Raw genomic sequence first — 24,679 nt, forward strand, 5'->3', positions numbered from 1 at the left:
AAAAACACTTTTGCACTATCACACTATGCGTGTGATGCATTATCAACATCAATTGTGGGGAGGGGACAATCTCCAGAATCAGTTTCTGATGAAGCTGACAACCATTGATAAAGTGGAGAATATGGGAATTGCATAGGATCATTTTCCCGCCCCCCATGTCTAGAGTACTTTGGAATGTGGTTATCTTAAATCCAGGGTCACGTTCTTTTTAAGTGAATATGTAGAAACTCCACTAGAAAAGGGGGGGGGAACCAAAGGGAAAAACCAAACAACTAGCCACTTACTTCTAGAATTCTAATCTGCAATAGGTTGTTGTGAAAAACATTATAGATTAAAGACAGATTTTTGATCTAAGTAATTCTACTTTTGTCTCTTGAATACAAATGCTAATAAAAGAAAATTGATCTAAAGAACAATCATGTTCAAAATAGCCTCAATAGAAGATAGATGATAGATTTTACAACATTCCATAATCTCTTAATTTAGTTATCCTAATTAAATTGGAGTATAGTGTAAGAATCAATCACATATATTGGTGTGAGTGAATATTTAAAAAGGCAAATAATCCTGACTTCTTCTTATCTACTGGTAAACGCAGGGATGGCAAAGTGGCAGGCAAAAAATGTTTTTACTAGAAACTTTTTGCTGTAATATTATTAAATTTACAGAGCATTCATAAGGCATGCAGACCCCCTTCACTTGTGTCAATTTTGTTATGCTGTAGCCTGATTCTACAGCTGAAATTCATTTTTCCTCATTAATCTACACTCAGTACCTCATAATGACAAAGTGAAAGCAGAAGCTTAGAAATGCCTGTAAATTTATTAAAAAGAAAAAGCTGAAATATCACATTTGCATAAGTATTCAGACCCTTCACTCAGTACTTTGTTGAAGTACCTTTGGCAGCAATTACAGCCTCAAATCTTTTGGGGTATAACGCGACAAGCTTTGCACACCTGGATTGGGGGATTTTCTCCCATTCTTCCTTGCAAATCCTCTCAAGCTCAGTCAGATTGGGTGGTGACCATCAGTGGACAAACATTTTCAGGTCCAGAGATATTCAATAGGGTTCAAGTCAGGGCTCTGGCAGGGCCACTCTAGGACATTCACAGAGCTGTCCCTAAGCGACTCCTGTTGTCAGAATCCATTTATATCACATTCATAAATGTATGTTTAAAACATTATCCCACCCCCATGGATTCTGCCATCTCCTGAGGAAGGAGGAGCGCATGTGGATTCAGCCTGCCTTAGGTTATTTCAAAGACCAAGGGAAACCTTTTGAACTGGGAGAACAAAGGGGAGGGTTAGGGAAGAAGGCATCTGGCCTGTATCTCCATTTGAATCTGTAAAGGAAGAAGGCAATAACCGTAAAGATTCGAAGTTCCCTTTTTCCCACGAAAGGGATGACACGAAGTAAAATGATGGGGGGCTGACCAAATGGGTTTGAGGGAAGGGGGGTTGAACCGGGAACTTGTTGTGATTCAGGGTCAGCCTGTGGGTTTGGCAGTTGGGTCGGATGACTCAGAGGAGGAGGAGGGGGGTGTTGAAGACCTTGCTGAGGGGGTTGAAGATCTTGCTGATGAGAGTCCTCAGCCAGGCCCCTCCCACTTGGTCACCACGGAGACCCAGCTGTGTGAGCCTGACAGCGTGGATGAAGATGACCCACAGCTGGCCCTGTTCAAGGACGCCCGATGCAGGAGGCAGTCAATTAGGAGTAAACAGAGGAAGGCAATGGGGCTTCTCGGAAGGAGGCAGAGAGAAGCCACGCCCTGAATTCTATATAAGGGGAATATGTGGGGAGGGCTGGTTTGCTGAAGGCAACCGCTCGGATAGTTCGTGTTTCTTAAAGCTCCTGTTTCTTGGTTCGTGTCTTTTTTGTTTTTGTAGTAATAAATTTGGCAGGCGTAATTCCAGCCTCTTGCCGTTTGTAAAGGGGTTGCCTTTTCTGCAGGGCCGGTAGCAGGCTGGTACAGAACAGAACTCTTTATAAAGTTTCAATCTGTAAAACAATACCAAGTCCTGTCTTGTATTTCCACAACCAAGCATGTCCTAGTAAAAATTCCTTTTGGACTAGAACTGACTCCAAGAGTTTTTGTTTTCCTAAGACGTGGATTGGGGTGGGTCCTGACACCTGTGTTGTCTTGGCTCTGTGCTTAGGATCGCTGTCATGTTGAAAGTGAACCTTCCACGCAGTCTTGAGCTCCTGAGAGCTATGGAACAGGTTTTTATTGAGGATACCCCTGTATTTTGCTCCATTCAGCTTTTCCTTAACCCTGACCAGTCTCTCAGTCCCTGCTGCTGAAAAACACCATGCTTCACTGTTGGGGTGATATTGGGCAGGTAATGAGCGGTGCCTGGTTTCCTCCAGACATAATGTTAGAACTGAGGCCAAACAGTTCATCCTGATTTCATCAGACCAGAGAATCTTCTTCTTCACAATCTGAGAGTCCTTCGGGTAGGTGCTTTCTTGCAAACTCCAAGCGAGCTTTTCATGTGTTTTGCACTGAGGAGAGGCTGTCCTCTAGCCACTCTGCCATAAAAGCCCAGATCAGTAGAGGGCTGCAGTGAATTTTGTCCCATCTCCATACAGGATCTCTGAAGCTCACTCAGAGTGACCATTGGGTTCTCCCTCAATTGCTCAGTTTGACCCAGAAGAGTCCTGGTTGTGCCAAACCTCTTCCATTTGAGAGTTATAGAGGCTACTGTGCTCTTAGGGAACTTCAGTGTAGCAGAAATTTTATTGTAGCCTTCCCCAGATATGTGCCTTGCAATAATCCTGTCTCTGAGCTCTCCAGGCAGTTCCTTTGACCTCATGGCTTTTGCACTGCCACAGTATGGATCGTCGGCTGTGAGGCCTTCTATAGAGAGATGTGTGCCTTTCCAAATCATGTCTAGTCAATTTAATTTACCACAGGTCAACTCCAATCAAGGTGTACAAACATATCAGCAATGATCAAGAAAAATGGGAGGCACCTGAGCTAAATTTCAAGTGTTGTTGCAAAGGGTCTGAATACTTAGACCAATGAGATATTTTTCAACTGTTGAATCAGACTGCAGCATAACAAAATTGACACAAGTAAAGGGGGGTCTGAATACTTTCTGAATGCACTGTATATGTTGTCCATTTCACTCAGCAAACTGACTACAGGTAGTCCTTGACTTACAACCATTTTAGTGTCTGTTCCAAGTTACAACTGAAAAAACTGATTTATGACCGTTTCATTTATGCAGCGTCTTCATGGTCATATGATCAAAATTCAGCCACTTGGCAACTGGCATGTATTTATGATGTTTGCAGTGTCCCAGGGTCATGTGATTCCCTTTTGTGACCTTCTGACAAACAAAGTCAATAGGGAAAACAGATTCCCTTATAATTGTGTTAATAGCAACTGCAATGATTCACTTGAACAACATGGCAAGAAAGATTATAAAATGGGGCAAAACCCACTTCATAACTGTCTTGCTTAGCAACAGAAATTTTGAACTCAACCGTGGTTGTAAGTCAATGACTACCTTTAATAGTTATTTCAGCACTCTTCATAGATCTGCTGCTTTCTGGTGTGTAACAACAGTTTTGAAATGTCTAGAAATTGCGAAATAGTCAATATTCATTCTCTGCAATATAAACTACAGTTATGATATTCTGAAAACAGGTTATGTTCAGTATTATCTGAATTTACACATGGTAAACAGAACAAGTTTTGTTTTATGAAGGAAACAATGCTCCTTCATTAGTATGAAGTGTTCTAAAATATATCCAGATTTTTCAAGAAAAGTATATTAATAAGTAAGCTTTTTCAAAGTCATTTCTGCAAAACCATACCAAGACAGCACAAATCAAAGGAATTTAATTTCAGATTGTAAAATAACATATTCCATGCAAAGTATTTTCTATCAGATTACCAATCTGCAAGAAATTTGTTTGCCTTTCCAAAATATTTTTACATGCAGCTCAGATTTTTCACCATCTATGTATAATTGCAATTTTGTATTAAAAATGATAATTTAGAATCAGAAATCAACTTCAATTGCATTGACTTAAGATAGCAAGTTCCATCCAAGCCTAATATGCACGTTTTTCTGAAAGCCAAATGAAGACAAGACTTTACATGGAGGATTCAGGAATTGTATTCAATGGCTCATCAAGAACATATGGCTAATGAACAAAGAATGAGGACACAAGATATCCCCTTGAACTGACCAATGACACCAGATTAGCACTGGCTAACCTCTTGGATCTCTACCAGCCTCTATATATTCTCTCAATCTTTCTTTTCATCCCAGTTGAACATGAATGTTATGTCTGGCTTGTCCTTCAACTTGGCTATCACCATTCTCTAAGTGCTGTCTTTCTCTAGTTTAGCTCTTGTTCAAACATCAAGTATTGCTTTTCAAAAAAAGACACTGCATCTAACTTTTTGCCCCAACTGGATTACCAATCATTAATATTTCCTGAGAACCAAGCATGCATGCAGGAATTGCTTAAGACAAGTGGGAATAAAAAGAGACATGGTAGGGTTGTGCAAATAAAAACAGGCAAGAAATTTACTGGAAACAGGCATTTGTGGGGGATTTGACCTCGCAGAGTATGAAATGTCTATCTAGTGCTAGTCAAGTGTTCCCTTGTTTGCTAACTTTGAAAGCAATAGAAAGAAATCTGCTTATTTTTCCATTTTAAGGGGAGCAGATAAAACAAGCATTCATTTCATGCTACTTAAGTATAATTATGATTTGCCTATATAGAAACAATGGGAGGAAACAATCTCTAGGTCCACAAAAAAAATCTAACAGCCAGCTAAAATAAAGACTGACATAAATGGAACAACTTAAATCAATCAAAAGTATGAAGAGACTTTGTATAAAATGGGTGGATCCTGAGAGGTAACAAAAAGAAACAAATGGACAAAAATGGTTTATATTACTAAGGCTTAATGGCTAATTGTGTTTTGAGACATACAAGACTACTCGTCAGATGGTTGGAATGAAAAAAACAAACGGTATATCTAATGATAGTGTTTCAATACTATTTTAATTCAGAAACATCACATTCAATTTTTATTTTAGATGAGATATAATATTCAGTTTTGTCTATTGCAAACATATTATTATAGGTCATCTTGGACTATCTGGCAACCCTCATAGGTTTAATTTTTCCTAAAAAATTATCAAAACATTCTCTTTAAAAAAAATAAATTGCTCACTGACCCAAATTCTCAATGCATAATCATCACTTTTCAAGAAAAGGCCTCTACTCAAATTTATTCAAGTTTAATTGGAAATGCAGTGAACCTAACTGGAAGTACTAACTGTTATTTATAAATATGTATCACAGATGAAGATAAATTCTTATGCAATGATCAGTCACTGAAGGGAGGGCTTCTGTGAAGAATAGCTTGCTAGAGCTGAGGTCCCCAACCTTTTGGGTACCAGGGACCAATTCCCTGGAGAGAGGTTTTTCTGTGGACCGGAGGGTGTGCGGTTTTGTGTGCTGCCTGCACCTTGCGGATGAGGCTTTGCTTGTTTGTGCGGACCGGTTACTGGCATGCCACAGCCCAGTACTGGTCCACAGACTGGGGGTTGGGGACCCCTGTGCTAGAGAATTATACTCTGGGTCTTCACCTTGGCATCTATCCACCACTAGTATCCAAAATGATGCCTCCCTTGACATATATTGACCCTTTTAATCAATTCTGCCTTCTGGTAAAATAGCCATTTACTAGAAGATTCGTCTCCACAATCATTCTCCAAAATGTTTGTGGCAATCATCTTGGAGAATGCCTATAAGATCTTTTCAAAATTCTAAATCCACACACTGAAAAGGCTAGGAATCCTCGATTACCACCTTCAAATTCTGAAATATATTGCTTTGAGTAAAGCAGTATTCTTCGCATAATATGAGAAGACAGCATTAAATAACTCTTTGATTTATTCACTTCTTGATGCATGCCAGTTCTTAAAGCAAAATACAGCCACTGTGATTGTACTGAATCATTCTTAGTACCAAATGGCCATTTTAAGTGTTCTGAATTCAGAACAAAACATCCAGTGTTTGCCCCAAGATCAGGACACAGTGATATATTTGCTGTATGTCATTTCAAGAGTTCTAGTGCTCATCTATGCAGTCTTCTAAGCCATGTAAATTTAGAAAATGCACTAAAACGTGCCGGCTATGCTTCCACTCTCTGTAACTAGCTGAAGGTAGAAGAGGGATGTATTTAATAATCAATTAAACATGGCCCAACAGCTAGGTTTAATGCTTTTTTAAAAAAAATGCTATGGGGAGCTTTAATTCCAGTTAATGCACAATAATATTGTCCCTCTGTGTTGTGTGTCTACAGAGCTTTCTTTGTCAAGGCACATCGCCAAATATAAAAATATGTTACTAGTATTATTATTTTTTTATTTGAACAAATTTCTGGTGCTAAATACAAACCTCACATCCCTGTTTGTCAAGATTAGTAATTAAGGTTACTTTTAAAAAAAGGAATTGCTTGTGTCCATTAGGAAAACTTGATTATTATTTTTTGTTGTACGGTTAGCTGTTCATGGGTTGGTTTGAAGAAAATAATTTGCTATTGATTCTTTACTGGGCTAGGTTCTGTGGTTACTGTCTGAGCAAGCAGTATCGCAAGGGCTGTTGGTGGGGGGGAGCGGGAGGAAGGAGTGAGCACTATTGGTACATACACTACCTTGAGCTCCTAAAGAAACAAGTTCCTATCGTGTCCCACATCGAAATAGTAAAAACAAATATTGGTTCTTTGGAATTCAGCAAAATATCCTGACATGACTTTTTTTTCCAATATGGAGCTTGGGAGAGTTTTTATGTTTATGTTCAGTATTAGAACATTTAAATTCAGGGCAGGTGCCATTTTTTTATTATTACTAGAGAGAAGGAACAACCAAGGACCATATTTCAATAATCTCGTGGCATAGCCATGACCAGAATTTCTGAGAGATGTTTCTCAAACGCTAGGCTTTACTGGAGGTGGTGCTATTTTTCAGGTGTGTCAAGTCTACACAAAAGCTTATACGTGAATTTTTACTTGTTTTCTGCTAAAGTAAGGTGGAAAATGAGACTATTTTATGATGCAATTGAAGGCAGAAAAGATATGAGCCTCATGCAGCTGCCTGTTTATGATTAAGCTAATGTATTTGATAAAAAGAAAACCCAGAACTACAGTCCTGTAGTAAAAGTTCTGGGCAGTTACGCAAAAATGCTGTAAGTTAAGAATGCTTTCAAAAATATATATTTTAATTATTATTTTTTATCAATTTACAAAATGCAAAGTTAGCAAATAGAAGAAAAATCTAAATCAAATAAATATTTGGTGTGACTACCCTTCGGCTTCAAACCAACATCAATTCTTACACTTGTGCACTTGCACAGTCAGGGATTTTGTAGGATTAGAGGCAGGTGTATGATTAACCAACTATACCAAGTAGGTGCCAATGATAATCAATTTCATATGTAGGTTGAAACTCTGATACTAAGGTGAGGTTGTGGAAGAAAGTTCCATATTACAGGTCACATACCATGGCAAAACTGAGCACAGGAACAAGACACAAGGTGTTGCATCAGCAAGGTCTCTGCCAGGCAAGGATTTCAAAGCAGACTGAGATTTCAAGAAGTGCTGTGCAAGCTTTTTTTGAAGAAGCACAAAGAAACTGGCAATGTTAAGGACTGTAGACGCAGTGGTCAGCCAAGGAAACTTAATGCAGCAGATGAAAGATATGTCATGCTTATTTCCCTTCGACATTGGAACATGTCCAGCAGTGTCATCAGCACAGAACTGGCAAAAACCAGTGGGACTCAGGTACAACCATCTACTGTTTGGAGAAGTCTGGCCAGAAATGGGTCTTCATTGAAGAATTGCGGCAAAAAGCCATAACTCCGACATGGAAACAAGGCTAAATGACTCAACTACTACATGAAAACATAGGAATTGGGGTATAGAAAAAATGCCAGCAATTGCTCTGGACTGATGAGTCAAAATTTGAAATATTTGGCTGTAACTGGAGGCAGTATGTTTGTTGAATGGCTGGACAGCAGTACAATAATGAGTGTCTGCAGGCAACAGTGAAGCAAGGTGGAGGTTCCTTGCAAGGTTGGGACTGCATTTCTGCAAATGCAGAATGGAGAGTTGGTCAGGATCAATGGTGTCTTCAATGCTGAGAAATACAGGCAGTTAGTTATCCATCATGCCACATCATCAGGGAGGTGGGTGATTGGCCCCCAATTTATTCTGCAGCAGGACAATGACCCCAAACATACAGCCAATGTCATTAAGAACTATCTTTAGCGTAAAAGAATAGGAAGTCCTGGAAGTTGGCCCCCACAGTGCCCTAATTTCAACATCACTGATTCTGTCTGGGATGACATGAAGAGACAGAAGGATCTGAGAGTCTACATGCACAGAACATCTGTGGTGAGTTCTCCAAGATTGTTTAGAACAACCTACTTGTCGATTTCCTTCAAAAACTGTGTGAAAGAGTACTTAAAATTGATGCTGTTTTGAAGTCAAAGGGTGGTCATACCAAATATTGATTTGATGTGGATTTCTCTTCTGTTTTATTTACTTTCCATTTTGTTAATTGATAAAAATAAATTATTAACACTTCTATTTCTGAAAGCACTCTTAATTTACAGTATTTTTGTACAACTGCCTAAAATTTTTGCATAGTAATATATGTCTGTTTTAGAGTTGGGTTACTGCTTTTTTATCTTCCTAGACGCTCAATAAACATAGAAACTGCTTGTAGAACAAAGTACACCTACTTCTGCACCTCTTTTTACCTTTGTACCCCGGAAAATGTTACCATAGAAATATATTAATCCGTTACGTGAGGTGAAACTTTACTGAAATTGCACAACAAGCAATTGTATTTTAATTGAATAAAGCAAGATATAATTTGATTCTTGGAACCAATCAAATTGGAAAACAGCAAGGAGCAATGAGTTATTTTGGATATAGAAAAAGTGAATGCAACATGGAGAGACATATGGTAGTTTTCCAGTTTCCAAGTCTGTACAATCCAGCTAATAATATAGAAGCAATAGAACAGTGGGAAATTGAAGAAAATAATGTGGTTACATCAACACAGAAAGCTACAATAGCAAGAGAAAATTTGTGGACTGTTTAAAATTATCCAAATATGTAACCTACAAAGCAAACAGAGCTTCCTCTAAGTCTAGTTAACAGATTCTTATTAAGCAAACACACCCTAAATAAGATACTGTGTTATGTCTTTACTGAATATATTAAGACATTTATTGTCTTTGCTAGGAGCAGGGTGAAAAGCCATAGGAAAACCAGTTCTCTTACAGGCTTAAACTAAGCTAGATGTTCCAATCAATGACAATGGAGGATGAGTTGCAGACGCCTCACCTATATTAACACATGTTGGTTCAATCCATAGTCAAAGAGATAGTATACAAACGGACAAATGGACATTGTTACTATTCCTAGGGGTGGTCATCCAACAAAATTTATTCTAAGAGTAAAGTATAAAATATTCTGAAGGTCACAAAGAACCCCAGGATAATGACAATGGATTTGTCATTTCTGCATCATTTCATGTCAAGTGGTGATAAGTCTACCATAACGACATTGTTGAGTAAAAGTGATATGCGTTGGAAGCTAACTTGGAAAACTACTGCATTCCAGGAAATATAATGCTCAAGTTGACCACAGACCACTTAGATAGTCAGGCTATATAAGAACATTTTGTAGATACATGAAAGAGGAAATTTTGGGCATTTATATGAAAAGCTGCTTGGGAAAAAAATGAAACATTTTATCCAACATGAAGCAAGGCAGTGGAAGTATCATGGTTTGAAGCTGCTTTACAGCATTAGATCCCAAGCAGCTTTCTATCATTCTGGATGGTACCAGAAAATTCTATAAAAGACTGTCAGGTGTCTATCCATGAGCTGAACCTTAAAATGATCCTCACCACTGAATTTAAACTATAACAGAAAGAGGACTGAAGCAGAAGAAATCTTACATTTGCAATAACTAAGCCAACGCAATGACCTTAAATGGATTCAAGTTGTTGTGGTTTGAACTGAACTGAGCTTTACATGCAGCCTAAAAATATCAATGATATGAAGTAGTGCTGTATGGAGGATAGGCCAAGCCAGTATGTGGGAGTGACCCTCAAGTGAGGAAAACTTTCAGTTGAAGTCACTGTTGCTTAGAGATACCACTAGTTTCTAAGCCAACAAAGGCACTGAATGTTGGCCTAATATGTTCAATGAAGACAAGATAAAGTACATTGTTTTGTGTGATGCCTATTAAGGAGAAATACTTTATCAATTCTATGTTAGTAGAACTTTGATCACATTTGAATTGTACTATTGTAGGATTACTGATAGTTCTAAAAGGTTTACAAATGTTCTCTCACCACTGTTACAACTTTTTACAATTTCTATAAGATACTCTTTCCCATATACTTTTGAAAGGAAAATTAATGAGAATCCTGAGAAATCACAAATATGAAGAATTCTTATGCAGATTAGCAATTAATGCATATATAGTAACTGAATGAAGTGAAGACTATTAAAAGCACCAATACTTTAGTATAGGTTGTATGATGTCTGGATGATTTGCATTACATTTTTATTTACAATGTAATTCAGACATAAATTCCAGCTGTAATATTCTGGGCTGCTTTATTAAAATAGTACAAATGGCTGCTATGCTGCAAACTTTATGGGCAAACAGAAGAATATTGTTCAGAAGAAAAGAAAGGTCAATATAAGGCTCTATGCAAAACCACGTTAATGCATTTCTTAAAGGATAAGTTTCATATGCCATTGAGAGATGCCCAGTGAAGTGTCTCCTTATCAAGAAATCTTAGCAGAAATAATTTGTCACTTGGAAATTCAAGATTGACAGTGAGAAATTATACATCACTCCTTATTATCCAAGGAAGACAGAGAAATAAACTGAAATATGTTGACAGTGACATCTCCCTACTAAACATAATGGGATGACATGACAATAAGCATCTTTCTCAAGAATCAAAAACACAAAGTAGATGCTCTTTTCTTGAAAGGACAGGTGTCTTCATTGCCAGCAAACAAAACCTCTAATAAAATGTTTGTTTAGATGTATGCTTTTCTCTCTGCCATTATAAATTACTAAAAAACTCTTGGGACAAACTTTCCCTCCTCATATTATAACCACTAATTCTCAGACCAATAAAAGACAAAATCTTCACAGTAATCCAAAAGAATGGGTATTAGCAGCACAGAATAGGACATCATGTATGGGGGTTAAATAAAAAGCAATGCTTTTCAAGTTGCTAACAAATAGCAATACTAATGTGCTAAGAAGCGCTGATGTGGTCTTTAGCATGTTCGTTCATTTCACAGGAAATTGCTATAAAAAATATTGTGCTGCTGTTGTTCATGATTTCATGAACCCTAGTTGGGACCCTAGTGAGTACCCATCAGTAAACTTTAAGCAATGCACCATGACAGAATTATTTTTACTGCCAAAGGAATCCCTCCAATTGTAATTCACTGCCAAATCAGGTTGTTTATAGAAATAACTGTTTTGATGAGTGCTGTGCACCACTGGCCAAAAAAAAAGATAAAAAGATAGCGAACTGAAAAAAGTTGTTGCGGGTGAACAAGAACGAAGTGGATAACCCATGATAGCCTTCGATGAGTTTCACATGAGAAAGGGTTGATGACTTAATTAAGATCAATCAGCGGATGACTCAATCGGAAATTGCTGCCAAGTTTTGGCATTTCACAGGAATATGTGGGTCACGGTGATGTTCTTAAATTCTATCAGGTTTGTACAAGATGGGTGATAGCAGAAATCAAAGTTTGAAAAGCAGAAATTTGCCAGCAACTGATGTCATGCTAGAAGAATGAGGGTGAGAAATTTCTTCATAGAATTATGACAGGTAAAAAAGCATGTATATGATTCAGAGACAAAGCATGAGTCTGTGAAATAACATTACAAAGCTTCACTTGTAAAAAAAATAATAAAAAAAAGAAACTGAGAATCAAGACTTCAGCAGGAAAACTCATCACGGTGCGCTTTCGAGATGCAGATGGTATTATTCACTTGGATTTCTTTGAACTGGGCACTACTATCAACTCAGAGCTCATTAGAATATTCAAAATTTTGTAACGACTAGACCACTTTTATGAGCTACCCTAGAGACCTGCGAAGCTGGATCTTACTGCCTTTCTTCAATTGTCATACAGTCCAAGCTCAGGGCCTTGTGACTTTCACCTTTTGTCAAACTTGAAGAAATCTGTTTGATTCAAGTTAAGAATTGAAAAGGAATGCTGAGACTGGATGGATGAAGAGATAATGTACTGGTTCTTTTCTGACAGCTTTAAGAATGGGTCCAAAAGTGGTAGCAGTTATGGTATAATAGATAGAGGTAACAAAAGATTTCATTTTTCCTATTTCATTTATTAAAATATCCCTATTTAAACTGAATTTAAGGAAGGACCAGTATTTTCATTCAACTCTTGTATATCTAAATCTTTCATTGAGAAAATCTCTGGATATGGATATAAGGGACACATATATTTATTTGAATCTAACTGATAACTCAGGTGAGAAATTTTTTTTAAGCCATGAAATAAAATTTTAACAAAGCTGCACACTTGGATGGCTTCCAAGTGAGTGTTTCAGAAAAATGCCCATAGCATCTACGGAAAATGAGAAAATCACTATACTGACAAGAACACTCACAATCAGCGGTCTTCAAACTTGGCCCTTTTATGACTTGTGGACTTCAACTCCCAGAATTCCTCAGCCAGGCAATTCTGGGAGGAATTCTGGGAGTTGAAGTCCACAAGTCATAAAAAGGCCAGGTTTGAAGACCCCTGCTCACAATCATGTTACATTTTATTTTTATATTTATGTTCCTTGATCAGTATATTTAATTTTCCCTACATAAACTCAACACAGACTATCACCTCATGATACTAAAAATAACAAATACATGTATCTGTGATTACTTCAAAATACTTCAAACTAAATTACATGCACCGCTCTAAAATTTCATTGGTAAAGTCCAGCTTTGAGTGCTTTTTGTAAATACAGCAGTCTCACCTTGGTGATGAGTTTCTATAGCAAAGGGGCTTATCCCTGAAAAGCCCGTTTCTTAGCTCCCTCTCCTTGACTTCTCAACCTGACCTCATGGCCTGCATGGAATGAATTAGATCAGGAGACCCCAACCTTGGCAACTTTAAGACCTGTGGACTTCAGCTCCCAGAATTCCCCAGCCAGCATGGCTGGCTGGGGAATTCTGGGAGCTGAAATCCACAGGTCTTAAAGTTGCCAAGGTTGGGGACCCCTGAATTTGATAGTTCCAGTGGTACAAAGATCTCAGTCACAGGGGCTTTATACATGAAAATCAGCACCTTGAAGTGGCCAAGAAGTATATGGTAATAAAGGATGCTACTTTGTACCAGTGTTAGCTAGTCCATAAGCAACGGAAGTGCATTCTGGACCACAGCAAGTTTCAAACTGCTTTCAAGGGCGGCTCCACTCTAAACCAAGTTGCAGTTCTCCATCTACAAGGTGACAAGGATAAAAATTACCATTAGCAGAGTCTTCAGACCTAGAAACTGCATCATGGTCAGCAGCTGAAGCTCAATAAAAAATCTTGCTGCCTATAGTGTCAACTTGCTGCATCAATAGGAGCTGTGAGTTCAGAAGGACTCCCAAGTTGTTACCTTTTTTTTTCTTTCTTTCAGAAGTAATGACATTCCATTCAGAGCTAAAAATAATGGAGTTCTGAAACGTAAGCGCTTTTGAATGCTTCTGAATAAACAGTACTTCATTCTGCTGAGATTAATATCAGTCTATATTTCATCAAGCCCTTCCCAGCCATCAGGTCAAGTCTTCTACCACACTGCCAGGGAAATACGGGATAGATATAAACAATATTGGTAATTACCCTAAACTAAACTAACAGAGAACTTTCCTAAATGCTTCATATATATTTGAGCACTAAGGCATTCCCACATTGATTGGCCCAGGGTCTCCATCAACCCTGACTGGAACAGGAAGGGAGAATATTCACTTAATACCCAGATTATTTACAAACTGGAATTACATCCACAGATGTCCATTAAAATTGAGAGATCATCAGGAAAGACCATTCTTCTGATGCCAGTCTGAAAGCTGCTACAATCCACACCCATTCTTATTATGTATCTACACTCCCTCTTCCAGACTTACGGTAGCCAAAATAACACTGGTATCGCTTCTTTTCCGTAATGTAATCACTTTCTCTTTCTTCAACTATACCAATTCCTGAATCCACAGTGGAAACAACTGAAGAACAAAACTGTTGCACTCATTGTCATAACTACTTTACACAATTTAACAATCCTTTTCCCACTATTCTTGCTAAATCCAGCATCATCGAGACCTCTTCCCCAATGCTTTATCTAATGTTCCAAAACTTCAGCTTTCTATTCTTGTTATCTTCACAACACGTCATATCCTTTTCTTTCATCCCCGCAAACTCTGCTTTTCCAAGTCTCTACGGTTAGCTCTTTCCAGTTTGTCTCAATATCTTCTCCAATTTCCAACCACTTTCAGGATCATTCCTTGCGAATCCGCCAACCTCCACAATCTCCAATATGACTATTTCTGCTCAATACTCAATTTCACGCTTACTCCTATACCCAATGTCATCCAGCTACTCCACTAAACCATAGGCAAATCAGAGACTGCCATAAAATATTCAAGTAACAAAAACAGCAAATCACCACCAAAACAGGAAAGGACATTGTTTTGTTTTTGTTTTTAAAAAAAATTCAGACCACCATGATGGCAAAAAATAGAAAAAAAAAGTACATTTTGTTCTGTCAAGCAGATCCGGGATCAACAGCATGGAATTTATACTAATTATGCTATACAAACAGGCATCCATCAGACATTTTTATTTGCCAGTGAATGAAATGGCATTTTTATTTGCATGGTGGGTGGGTGATTTCTTGTCAGAAATTGACTGGTGAAGAGATAGAAGCAGTCTCTACTGCAATCATCCTAGGCAGAGAGAAAATTTCTCTATTGTCAAATTTCAGCAAAATATATTCTCCCATCTCCCACAGCAGGGCAAGTGCTCTTATCTCCACTGATATGCACTGAAGAAAACCTCTACAATTGTACATTTTATTTTAAAAATGAATAGCTGCATTCATTTTTCAAACAACCAAAGCACAGACTGGTAGCCATTAAGTTGCAAGACCTAACAGTATAGATAACCATGGCCCCTATAAATGATAATAATAGCTGAAGAATATTCAGCACAAACTACCGTATATCTACATAGTTGTGTTCATCTTGTGTTTAGTTATTTTAGAACTCTCTGTCAGGTTTTTTTTTAATTGTTTTACATTCTGAATGCAACTTTTAAGCCTTTATGATTTGCCCTCTATACATGTAAGCATCATTTCTTCAAAAGAGAAAGGGTAACTACTCTGGAATAATTCTGAAGTAGTTTCAGAACTATCATGTGGTGCAACAAAGTGCAAATGTATTGCAGATGAGAACCTACATGTTACTCTCTGCCTTTGAGAGCTATATTTATTTATTTATTATATTTTTATACCGCCCTTCTCCCGAAGGACTCAGGGCGGTGTACAGGGCAATAAATACAGAAACAGAATACAAAAGTTAAAAGCGATTAAATAAATGCCCAAGGTTAAAACAATAATTAAAACGTATTAAAACCCCCAACCCTAGCCCATCAGACCAGGTCAGATTGCTTGAATAGATATATTTTTAGATCGCGCCGGAAGGAGCGAAGGTCGGGGGCAGTCCGGAGCTCAACCGGCAAGCGGTTCCATAGGTCTGGCGCGCCCACAGAGAACGCTCTCCCCCTGGGGGCCACCAATCGACATTCTTTGATCGGAGGCACCCTGAGGAGGCCCTCTCTGTGGGAGCGCACTGGACGGAGGGAAGTTGACGCCGGCCGCAGGTGTTGCCGTAGGTAATCCGGACCCATGCCATGTAGGGCTTTGTAAGTCATTACTAACACCTTGAATCTCACCCGGAGGGCAACCGGCAGCCAATGCAGCTCGCAGAGCAAAGGTGTAACATGGGAGTATCGGGAAACCCCCAGCACAACACGCGCGGCTGCATTCTGCACCAGTTGGAGCCTCCGAGTGGACTTCAAGGGCAGCCCCATGCAGACAGCATTACAGTAGTCTAGACGAGAAGTCATGAGCGCATGAGTGACTGTACGCAAGGCATCCCGGTCTAGATAGGGTCTCAACTGGCGCACCAGGGTATGGCTGGTATTATCATAGGAGACAATCAAAATATTTGAATGGGGAAAGACTAGGAGATTAAGGGCAAAACTATGCTTGTGTTATTAGGCCTAGATTCTTCTCATAGTCACTCATGTCTTTTATCACCTAAGGTTTGGACTACTGCAATATACAGTATAGAGCTGCCCTTGAATACAAGTGGGACCGGATTTTCCATCACAAAGCAATGCAGTCGTAAAACCAGACATCAAATGACTACATTGCTTAACATTAAAAATCCTGACAGTCCTGGTTGCTATTGCAAATCAAGAATTGCAAGTTGTTAAGCAAGTACACAACCCAACCCAAGCCATTCTGGCTTGGTCCCTCTCAGCCCCTAGCCTCAATAAGGTTAAGGGACTGCCTCTAACTCTCTCCACCCTATCTCCATCTCTGCCATCTTGGTTGCTCTGCACCTTATTTTGAGGGGCAGAAGGCAGCCCCCAAACATACAGTGGGCTGTCCCACTCACCCTCCACCACCCTATACTCCAAGATCCCTGCCATGCCAATGGTAGAGCAGAGTGTTCAGATCTGAAACTAGAACAAGATCTCTCTCTCTCTCTCTCTCTCTCTCTCTCTCTCTCTCTCTCTCTCTCTGTCTCTCTCTGTGTGTGTGTGTGTGTGTATACGCGCGTATGCGCGCAATATTTCTAAACCACCCATCTCCCTCAAAGAGGGGCTCTGGGCAGTGCATAATACAACTGATAAATAAAAATGTATAAAAATTAACATCAAAATTAAAAATTAAATTAAGGTTAAAAATGTTAAATTATAGAACAATGACAATTAAATATCAAAAGGAGAAAAAACCCCGCGGATGGCTATTTAACATTGGAGTATTACAGACAGGAGGACTCTCACTAGCCAACCCCACAATTGCATGGTCCTCTGTGCCCCCCCCCATTCAAGGACACAGAGCCAAGTTTTTGACCTCTTTTTGGAAGGCCAAGAGCAGAATGTTCCACAAAGTGGGGGCAGCCACAGAGAAGGCTCTCCTCCTAGACCTAATACAGACAGTCCTCGACTTACAACAGTTCATTTAGTGATCATTCGAAGTTACAACACCATTGAAAAAGTGACTTATGACCATTTTCACACTTATGATCATTGCAGCATCCCCATGGTCATGTGAGTTACATTTAGACGCTTGACAACTGACTTCCGTTTACAAAAGTTGCAATGTCCTGGAGTCACATGATCCCTTTTTGCCACTTTTGACAAGCAGAGTCAATGGGGAAAGCAGATTCACTTAACAACTGTGTTACCACTTTAAGAACTGCAATCATTCACTTAACAAATATGATGAGAAAATTCTTAAAATGGGGCAAAACTCACTTAACAAATTTCTCGCTTAACAACATACATTTTGGGCTCAACTGTGGTCTTAAGTTGAGGACTACCGGTATACCACATTACACCACTTAACTGAGAAATATTACGGTCACCCCAAAAGCGCCTTTTATGTAACATTATATACAGTTGAGGGTAGCCTTTGATTCCATTTCATGAGAATGACTCTGGAAGAAATTACCCACTAAAAAAATAGATTGCCTTCTTCTTAGACTAATAATGCTATTTATCAGTCTAGAAACAACGCCCCAAAATCCAATTCAGTCTTCCTCGTACTGTCCTGAGATTTAAACATTTCACATGTTGCATATAGGACATTATATACTTGGGTGGAAATTGCATTACCTATTTAGAGCAACAACTGGTTGCTATATAAGGCCCCTGAACAAAAGCTAAACTTGCTTCTGTTCAGATGAGTGGAATCAGTTCCACAAGTTAGTAAAATGTTCATAATACATCAACTGATAATCAAGTTTAACACTTCCAATTGTTTATAGCTCCTATTGCAATTGTAACCAAGAGTCCATTTCCTTCTCCTAGGTGACTATTCTTCAGAAACCTCTATGTTTGCAAAATTCTGATCAAGAGTTATAGCTAGTAGAAGCTATAAATCCCTCCTTTATGTTATTAATTATTAGTGTTAATTGCTTTAGGATTTTCACGCTATTTTAATACTTCATTTTTATGGCTATTATTATTATTATTATTATTATTATTATTATTATTATTATTATTAATTTTATTTGTATACCGCCCTTCTTCTGAAGGACTCAGGGCGGTATTATACTTCATTACTAGTCTTTTTCTTGTGTTTGGTCTTAGACAGTAAATAAATTTTGATTGGTCAAAAAACTAAAAAGTTTTTGAAAACTAAATATTTTCTGGTTACTTCAAAAGGTCTTCAATTCACACTCACAAACTATTGAAATTATAGTACTATCACCACCTCACTTTTACATATTAGAGAATAAAAGTCTTACATTGTGTAAGGTGTGAGAAAATAAATTCCACAAATTTCATTTTATTAAAGGCTAGGTTTTCCTAAATATGTTTTATGTATTTTATGTTTTATATACTGTATATGTAAGGCTTTTATACACTGCATACTTTCAATTATTATTGCTTAGACACGTAACATTTGTGAAAAAAAATCTGATTTTGTGAATATCCTAGTCTTTTATAGTATGAGAAAAAAATGTTTGGAATATGGAATCACTTTGTTAGAAATATCGCTTTTTTCCGTGAGTTCAAATGTGATACAATTTAGTCCAAGTAGGAAACATCCCACAAAATGAACTATGTTATTTACTATCTTAGTAACCTGAGCATCTTAAGCAGAATGTGCAAACCATTTAGGCTGAGAGCAATATTTGATCTTCAAACACCATGCTAGCAAAGGGCGGTAGCATCAATTCAAATAAATTTACATTAAACAGTTAAAATGATTACATATCCAATGCCCTCACTCACATTAAAATTACAATTTGGTGCTAACTTTGTGAAAGTTACATTATTGCAAACTAATTGCAAAGCTGTATATAGAAATAAAATGTACTTCCTGAATTTACGGATCAAATAATTTTTGATTCAATACAAAATATATTTAACTTAGATTAAGCTATAGTATCTCTGACTCAAGAACTATTTGATATATATATTTAATTATCTGATATTTTATAATGTACATTTTATATTTAAGAGTTAAATATCATTAATAAGAATAAACATTATTCTTTTCACCAGGACATTGATCTATGAGCATATTTTTCTTACAATAATTTTTTAATAGACATAGGAAGGATTGTTAAATAGCTACAACTTAATAAATCACCAGACTGGACAACTTTTGTCAGCTGAAAATATACTTCTTTCTGAAGGTGTATGTAAAATCTAACTCTGCTATGCTTCCTTTCATCCACCCCATTTATAAAATAGGAAAATGCAATTTGCAACATTGTCTAAGAGTACTACCTATGTCAACTGTACATATTTTGAAAGAGCAGAGATTAGAAATGATGGTTACTTAATTTTAAAATTAAAACTTTCCGTTTCAAAACTTAAAATTGAATTTTTCACCTTTTAATCTATTAAAATCCTTTTGCTTTAGTAAAAATTGTTCAATTAAACTAAGCAACAGATTTTCTTGAAGGAACACACTTTCTAAAGTATTTGGAAAGCAGATGCTTGTCCTCATTATTATGAACTAATGTATGTTCTTTAATATTTGCATGGTTTGCCTAAAACTGGTAGCCTTTTTCAAATTTTTCTTTTAACTTATATGCAGGGTTAAATAGATCAATTAACTGAAATACATACAATGAATCAACTAAGCAACTGATGCTTTATTAACATATAAGCAGGAAGCAGACACATTAATACTGCTTCCTTCCCGAATGAAACATAGCTGTGCTTTTAACAGCTGCATCAGTAAGATAGTCCTATGTGAGACTTTCATTATGTGTATTTCCTCTTTTAATAAATATATTTCTGACATGGATCAAAGGGAAATATGTAATTTTCTTAACAAGGTAAGGGTCCCTCAGACTGACCTTGCCTTCTAATGACTATGCTGATATAATAATCTTTTCTTGGCAATAAAACAAGGATGTTTCTTTCATTCTTCTTTTTCTTCAAATTTCCCAGCCTAGTTTGTGGCCTTGGGATTTTCTGGCAGTTTCCCATCCAAGTCTTAACAGATCTGATTTTTGAACTTTTTTTAGATCAGCTAAATTCAGCTAAGTGCCTCTAGTTGCTGTATATCTAGTAAAAAAATGATACTCATATGAAACTGGACAGTGAAAACAGGAAAGAAATCTATTTCTCAATTATTATCATAATTATAGAGATGTGTAAAAAGAATATTCACTAAATGACTGAATGCTAACCAGATCTCAAATCCAAAAAAGTGGATCAAAGTACACTACAGAGAATATCTGAAATCTTAAATGAATTTTACTTTTGCATTGCAAAGAAATACAAATACATTTTTCCTAAAGGCAGATGTTTCTGATCATGTAAGTGAAAGGAAATTAAGTAACAATGCAATATTTTTAATTGTACATTCACCATCCATAATACGGTAAGGACAAAAACAAACAAACCATGAAATCTAAGAATCAAGACTCAGAAAAGAAAAGAAGATAAATATGGAAAAAGCTATTTTCTTACCTTTTTATCTCTGGTCCTTACTTCCCCATAAAAATCTAGGGCTTCTTGTGCTTTCTGAAACCTTCCTCGATGTAACAAATAAGCACAAATCATTACACCAGTTCGTCCCTTTCCAGCTTTACAGTGGATTGCTGCAACATGATTGCCATCTTCACTAAGCCATCGATCAAGATCTTCACAAAAAGGTTTGATGAGCTCTAGCTGTGGTGGGTTGTGGTCTTCAAAAGGGTACTGTGCAACTATAAAACAAAAAATGGTATCATTCTATTGAATGCTAATATTACTTGCTAAAAACATCTGTTGCACAATTCCTTGAATAAAAAAATCTGGGCATTTCTAAGTCTATTAGAGATTGCCATGTACAGATTATTTTAATAACACGAGCTTCACAACTCAAAATCTTCATTGGTCTCCATTTCCCCAAGAAACTCCAATGAAAAAAATCTAGATACTAAAAACTGTTCACAATTCAGTCTAAATCTATCTGACCATTTAGGGGTTGTTGTTGTTGTTTTTAAAAAAAGCCAAAAAAAAAGATATACACCCATGGCTTTGGTTTTATATATGCACAGAAACAGAAGTAAAATATGATTGGGTATCATATGACACATATTTAAGCTTATTAACTCCCTCTGTCAACTTTTGTATTTAGCACCAGCAAGACAAATGGAAGAGTTTAATTTTACTCTCTGTCTCAATCAACTATATGTGAAATTAATCAGTGGCCAAGATTCAAATGCAACTGAATTTAACAGAAAATGGAAGCAAATTCTCTTCTACCTCTCAGACAGGGAATGAGTGGGGAAGAATGAACTAGATAGCATTAAGGTATAGTTTATGAATCACATCTAATCAAGTTCGTGGGTGGTAAAATAAATGTAATGAAACTGAGGTAAGACAATTACCTTATTTCCTTAGTACAAAATTTTGTTGCAAGGTGTGAAATCAGTGAGATATATTCAGACAAACCAAAAGCTACCAAGTTGGCTAGCAACAAAAAATATTTCACCACCAAATGTAAAAAAACCAGCCTGCTGAGTAGCTTCAGCCTACAATATCACTGAGTATCAAAAGTTCCTTAAATCACTGAAAGTGCCAGAAGAAGACTGCTGAACTTTCTACAAAGCTATATCTAGCATTCTTGCACATTGGCAATTCTTACAGGATAGATTCTTCTCACCCTGGCAATTTATCTGCATTGCAGTGTTAACAGCCCCTTAATTCTTTCTTGATAATGGTTGGGAAGGAGTTATATAGTTACATTTCTCAGTGACTGAGGCAATCTAGGAAAAAAATCCTTTTGATGAGATCATTATTGATAAGCTGTGGTAAAATAGAGACTCTTAAACAGAGGTTGTATATCCAGATCATGAAAAAATGAAGTCCTCATTCAGGCAAATGATTGAACATGTGAAGGGCTCAATCTGGGTCTTGAAAAGGCTGCACACACAGGTCTCATACTTGCTCTAACCTTCATCCCTTCAGCTGTAAGTTTTTGAGAAGGGTAGCTGCTCTTAAATTCTGTAGAATTAACCATTAAGCACAACATGTAAAACAATATTCTTTATAGTTCTGATATATGAACTCTTTCTTTCTTTAAACAGTGATTTCCAGTTTAAAAGTAGACATATTTTACATGTTTTTACAAGCTATTTGCTGCTGCCCCTCAGCAATAACCCTTTACTGTTAAATATAAGCCCATTCCCAATAAGGCACAGAATTAAGGGCCCTTATCTTTTAAGGTCTTTAAAATTTTTAGAAATGTTATGACCACTTTCAGAAAATAGCTATCTCAATGTGTGTGGACAAAGCAGAGCAATCATTTATAAAATAACTATCCCCTCATCATCATTTTATACCTTGCTCTCTCTGTAACATCAGTCTGTCATGAATTTTACTGAGTCAGTGGGCACAAATTGTAGGAGAAAGGCCTCTAAAATGTTTATTTTCAATATGCCACAGGGACTAAATGTCTGGAGATGTTCTGCTTTGAATTGCAAGTGTCACAAAACCTTCTGCAGGCTATAAATATAGTGTTCCCCCTTTTTAAAAAAATTAAAATAATCCCAAAATAATAAAATCCTATAGCTATACAGTCCAGCAAGTAGCATATTGATATTTTTTAATCGTAAGATGGAAAACCTACTATGTCAAATAGAAGTGCACGGTCACACAGCTACAAAAGCTGATGCATTAACAAATAAATTCCTTGCTTAGTGTATGCTGGGATACACAATTTATAATCTGTGCATTAACTCCTGAATGCCCACTACGTGACCTTACAATATTCCCAGACTACATATTGAAGTTATTTACTTATCTGTTTTAAACTATGAGTGATGAAATCTGAGCCAGAGAGTTGAGGGGGGGGGGGTTGTTGGTAGGGGTTTCTCTTTCAAAAACAAACTTCTTAAGAGATCTAAGATACCTGCCTTCTTTCCAATGAGTTGAATTTTGCTATTGTTTCAAAGAAATTGTTTCAATTCCTCTCTTACCAAAAAGCTGATAGGGTACACTCTGGAGATATCATCACTTCCTTAGCTGAACTTCTTGTTGCCCTCAGAGATCAAATTAAAATAAAGTGCAAATTCTGGCTATAAAGAAAATATTAGTCCTAATTTACTAACTAAAACTTACAAAGAGCCACAAATATATATCCCATATAACATTAACCTCTAAACAAGTTCAAAATATGGACAAATACATAAATACACATCTACTCAAGAGACAGCTGAGCTAAGCAGCAGCTGGATAACTATCAGGCTGTGTAATTACATTTTAAGAATAAGCAATTTCTGAGGAGTTGGGGAACATAACTCAGCATCCCAAACTTCTAAAGGACTGTTGAAAGGGAAGGGCTAATTTTTAGTCTTTCTAAATTGTATGCTTTGGGAGTATTTAAGAGTTGGGGATAGGAATACAAGGGACTAAGAATGAAATTCATGAGATTGAACTCTTGCATGATGTTCTAGGAGATATTTGGTGTGCTTGGAATTCATTAGGTCATGAAATGTTTGTGAAGAGGTTCCCCCCCCAAATAATAAAGGGGATGAAAATAAAAGGAAAACTGACATTACTAATATTAACACATTAACACTTCAGATCTGGAATGGAATTATTGTTCAAGGCTCTGCTTGCTCTCTTGTTTCTTAACTTATGAAAAATACGAAACAAACATACCTCTGCAGTTAAATTTGGCGGTGTCATAATGTCTTTCAGCACATCTGAAAGAAAGTTAAAATTGCATGAAGCATTATTTTATCATTTCGTAGGGGGACAAACTTATATATATAGTCCAAATTTCTTTCTACAATGTAATAAAACAATCATAAAGAGAAGAGTAAAAAAGCACTAGTGTTTGGATGTTTTTCGTGCCTTATAGATACAAGTTTCAGCAAACCATTCAAAATTACAACAGGACTGAAAAAACAGATTTATGATCAGCCCTCAAACTTGCAGCCATTGCAGCGTCCCTACAGTCAAGTGACAGGCGCTTAGCAACTGATGCACATTTACAAGGATCATAGCATCCCAGTCACATGATCACTATTTACAACCTTCACAGTCAGTTTCTTACAAGCAGTCATTGGGGAAGCCGACAGGAAGTCTTAAGTTGTGGTCACCTGATGACTGTAAGGGATTTGTTTAACCACACAATTAAATGCAGCTGGAACTGACACCATTAAGTAAGATGTAGCCGCTTGAAGTTTCACTTAATGACTACTTAGCGATGGATGTTAGTCCCAAATACAGTCAGTAAAAGAGGATTACCTGTACATTTGAAAACATAACAGCTATATACAGAATTCTTTCTCTTATTTGTGGCATTAATGTGATAATCACCATACACCAAAAT

The 24,679-nt window shown here is 37.2% G+C and overlaps 1 protein-coding gene across 5 annotated transcripts in view; it reads right to left on the reverse strand.

Moving 5' to 3' along the window:
• The window catches only part of PTEN (phosphatase and tensin homolog), a 70,740-nt gene that overhangs the window by 23,751 nt on the left and 22,310 nt on the right, over positions 1-24,679 (reverse strand). For 2 of the 5 annotated variants that reach the window (XM_083365020.1, XM_083365021.1), the window contains exons 4-5: positions 24,004-24,047; positions 20,824-21,062 (exon numbers count right to left, since the gene is read on the reverse strand). In XM_083365020.1, coding sequence (XP_083221146.1) covers positions 20,824-21,062; positions 24,004-24,047 — 283 coding nt within the window. Of the gene's footprint in view, positions 1-956; positions 1,074-13,447; positions 13,553-20,204; positions 20,412-20,823; positions 21,063-24,003; positions 24,048-24,679 lie in introns of those variants that run through there. The other 3 variants (XM_083365023.1, XM_083365024.1, XM_083365022.1) reach the window with 3 other exon arrangements.

Source organism: Vipera ursinii (assembly GCF_947247035.1).
Source record: "Vipera ursinii genome assembly, chromosome: 5".
NCBI classification, from domain to species: Eukaryota; Metazoa; Chordata; class Lepidosauria; order Squamata; family Viperidae; genus Vipera; species Vipera ursinii.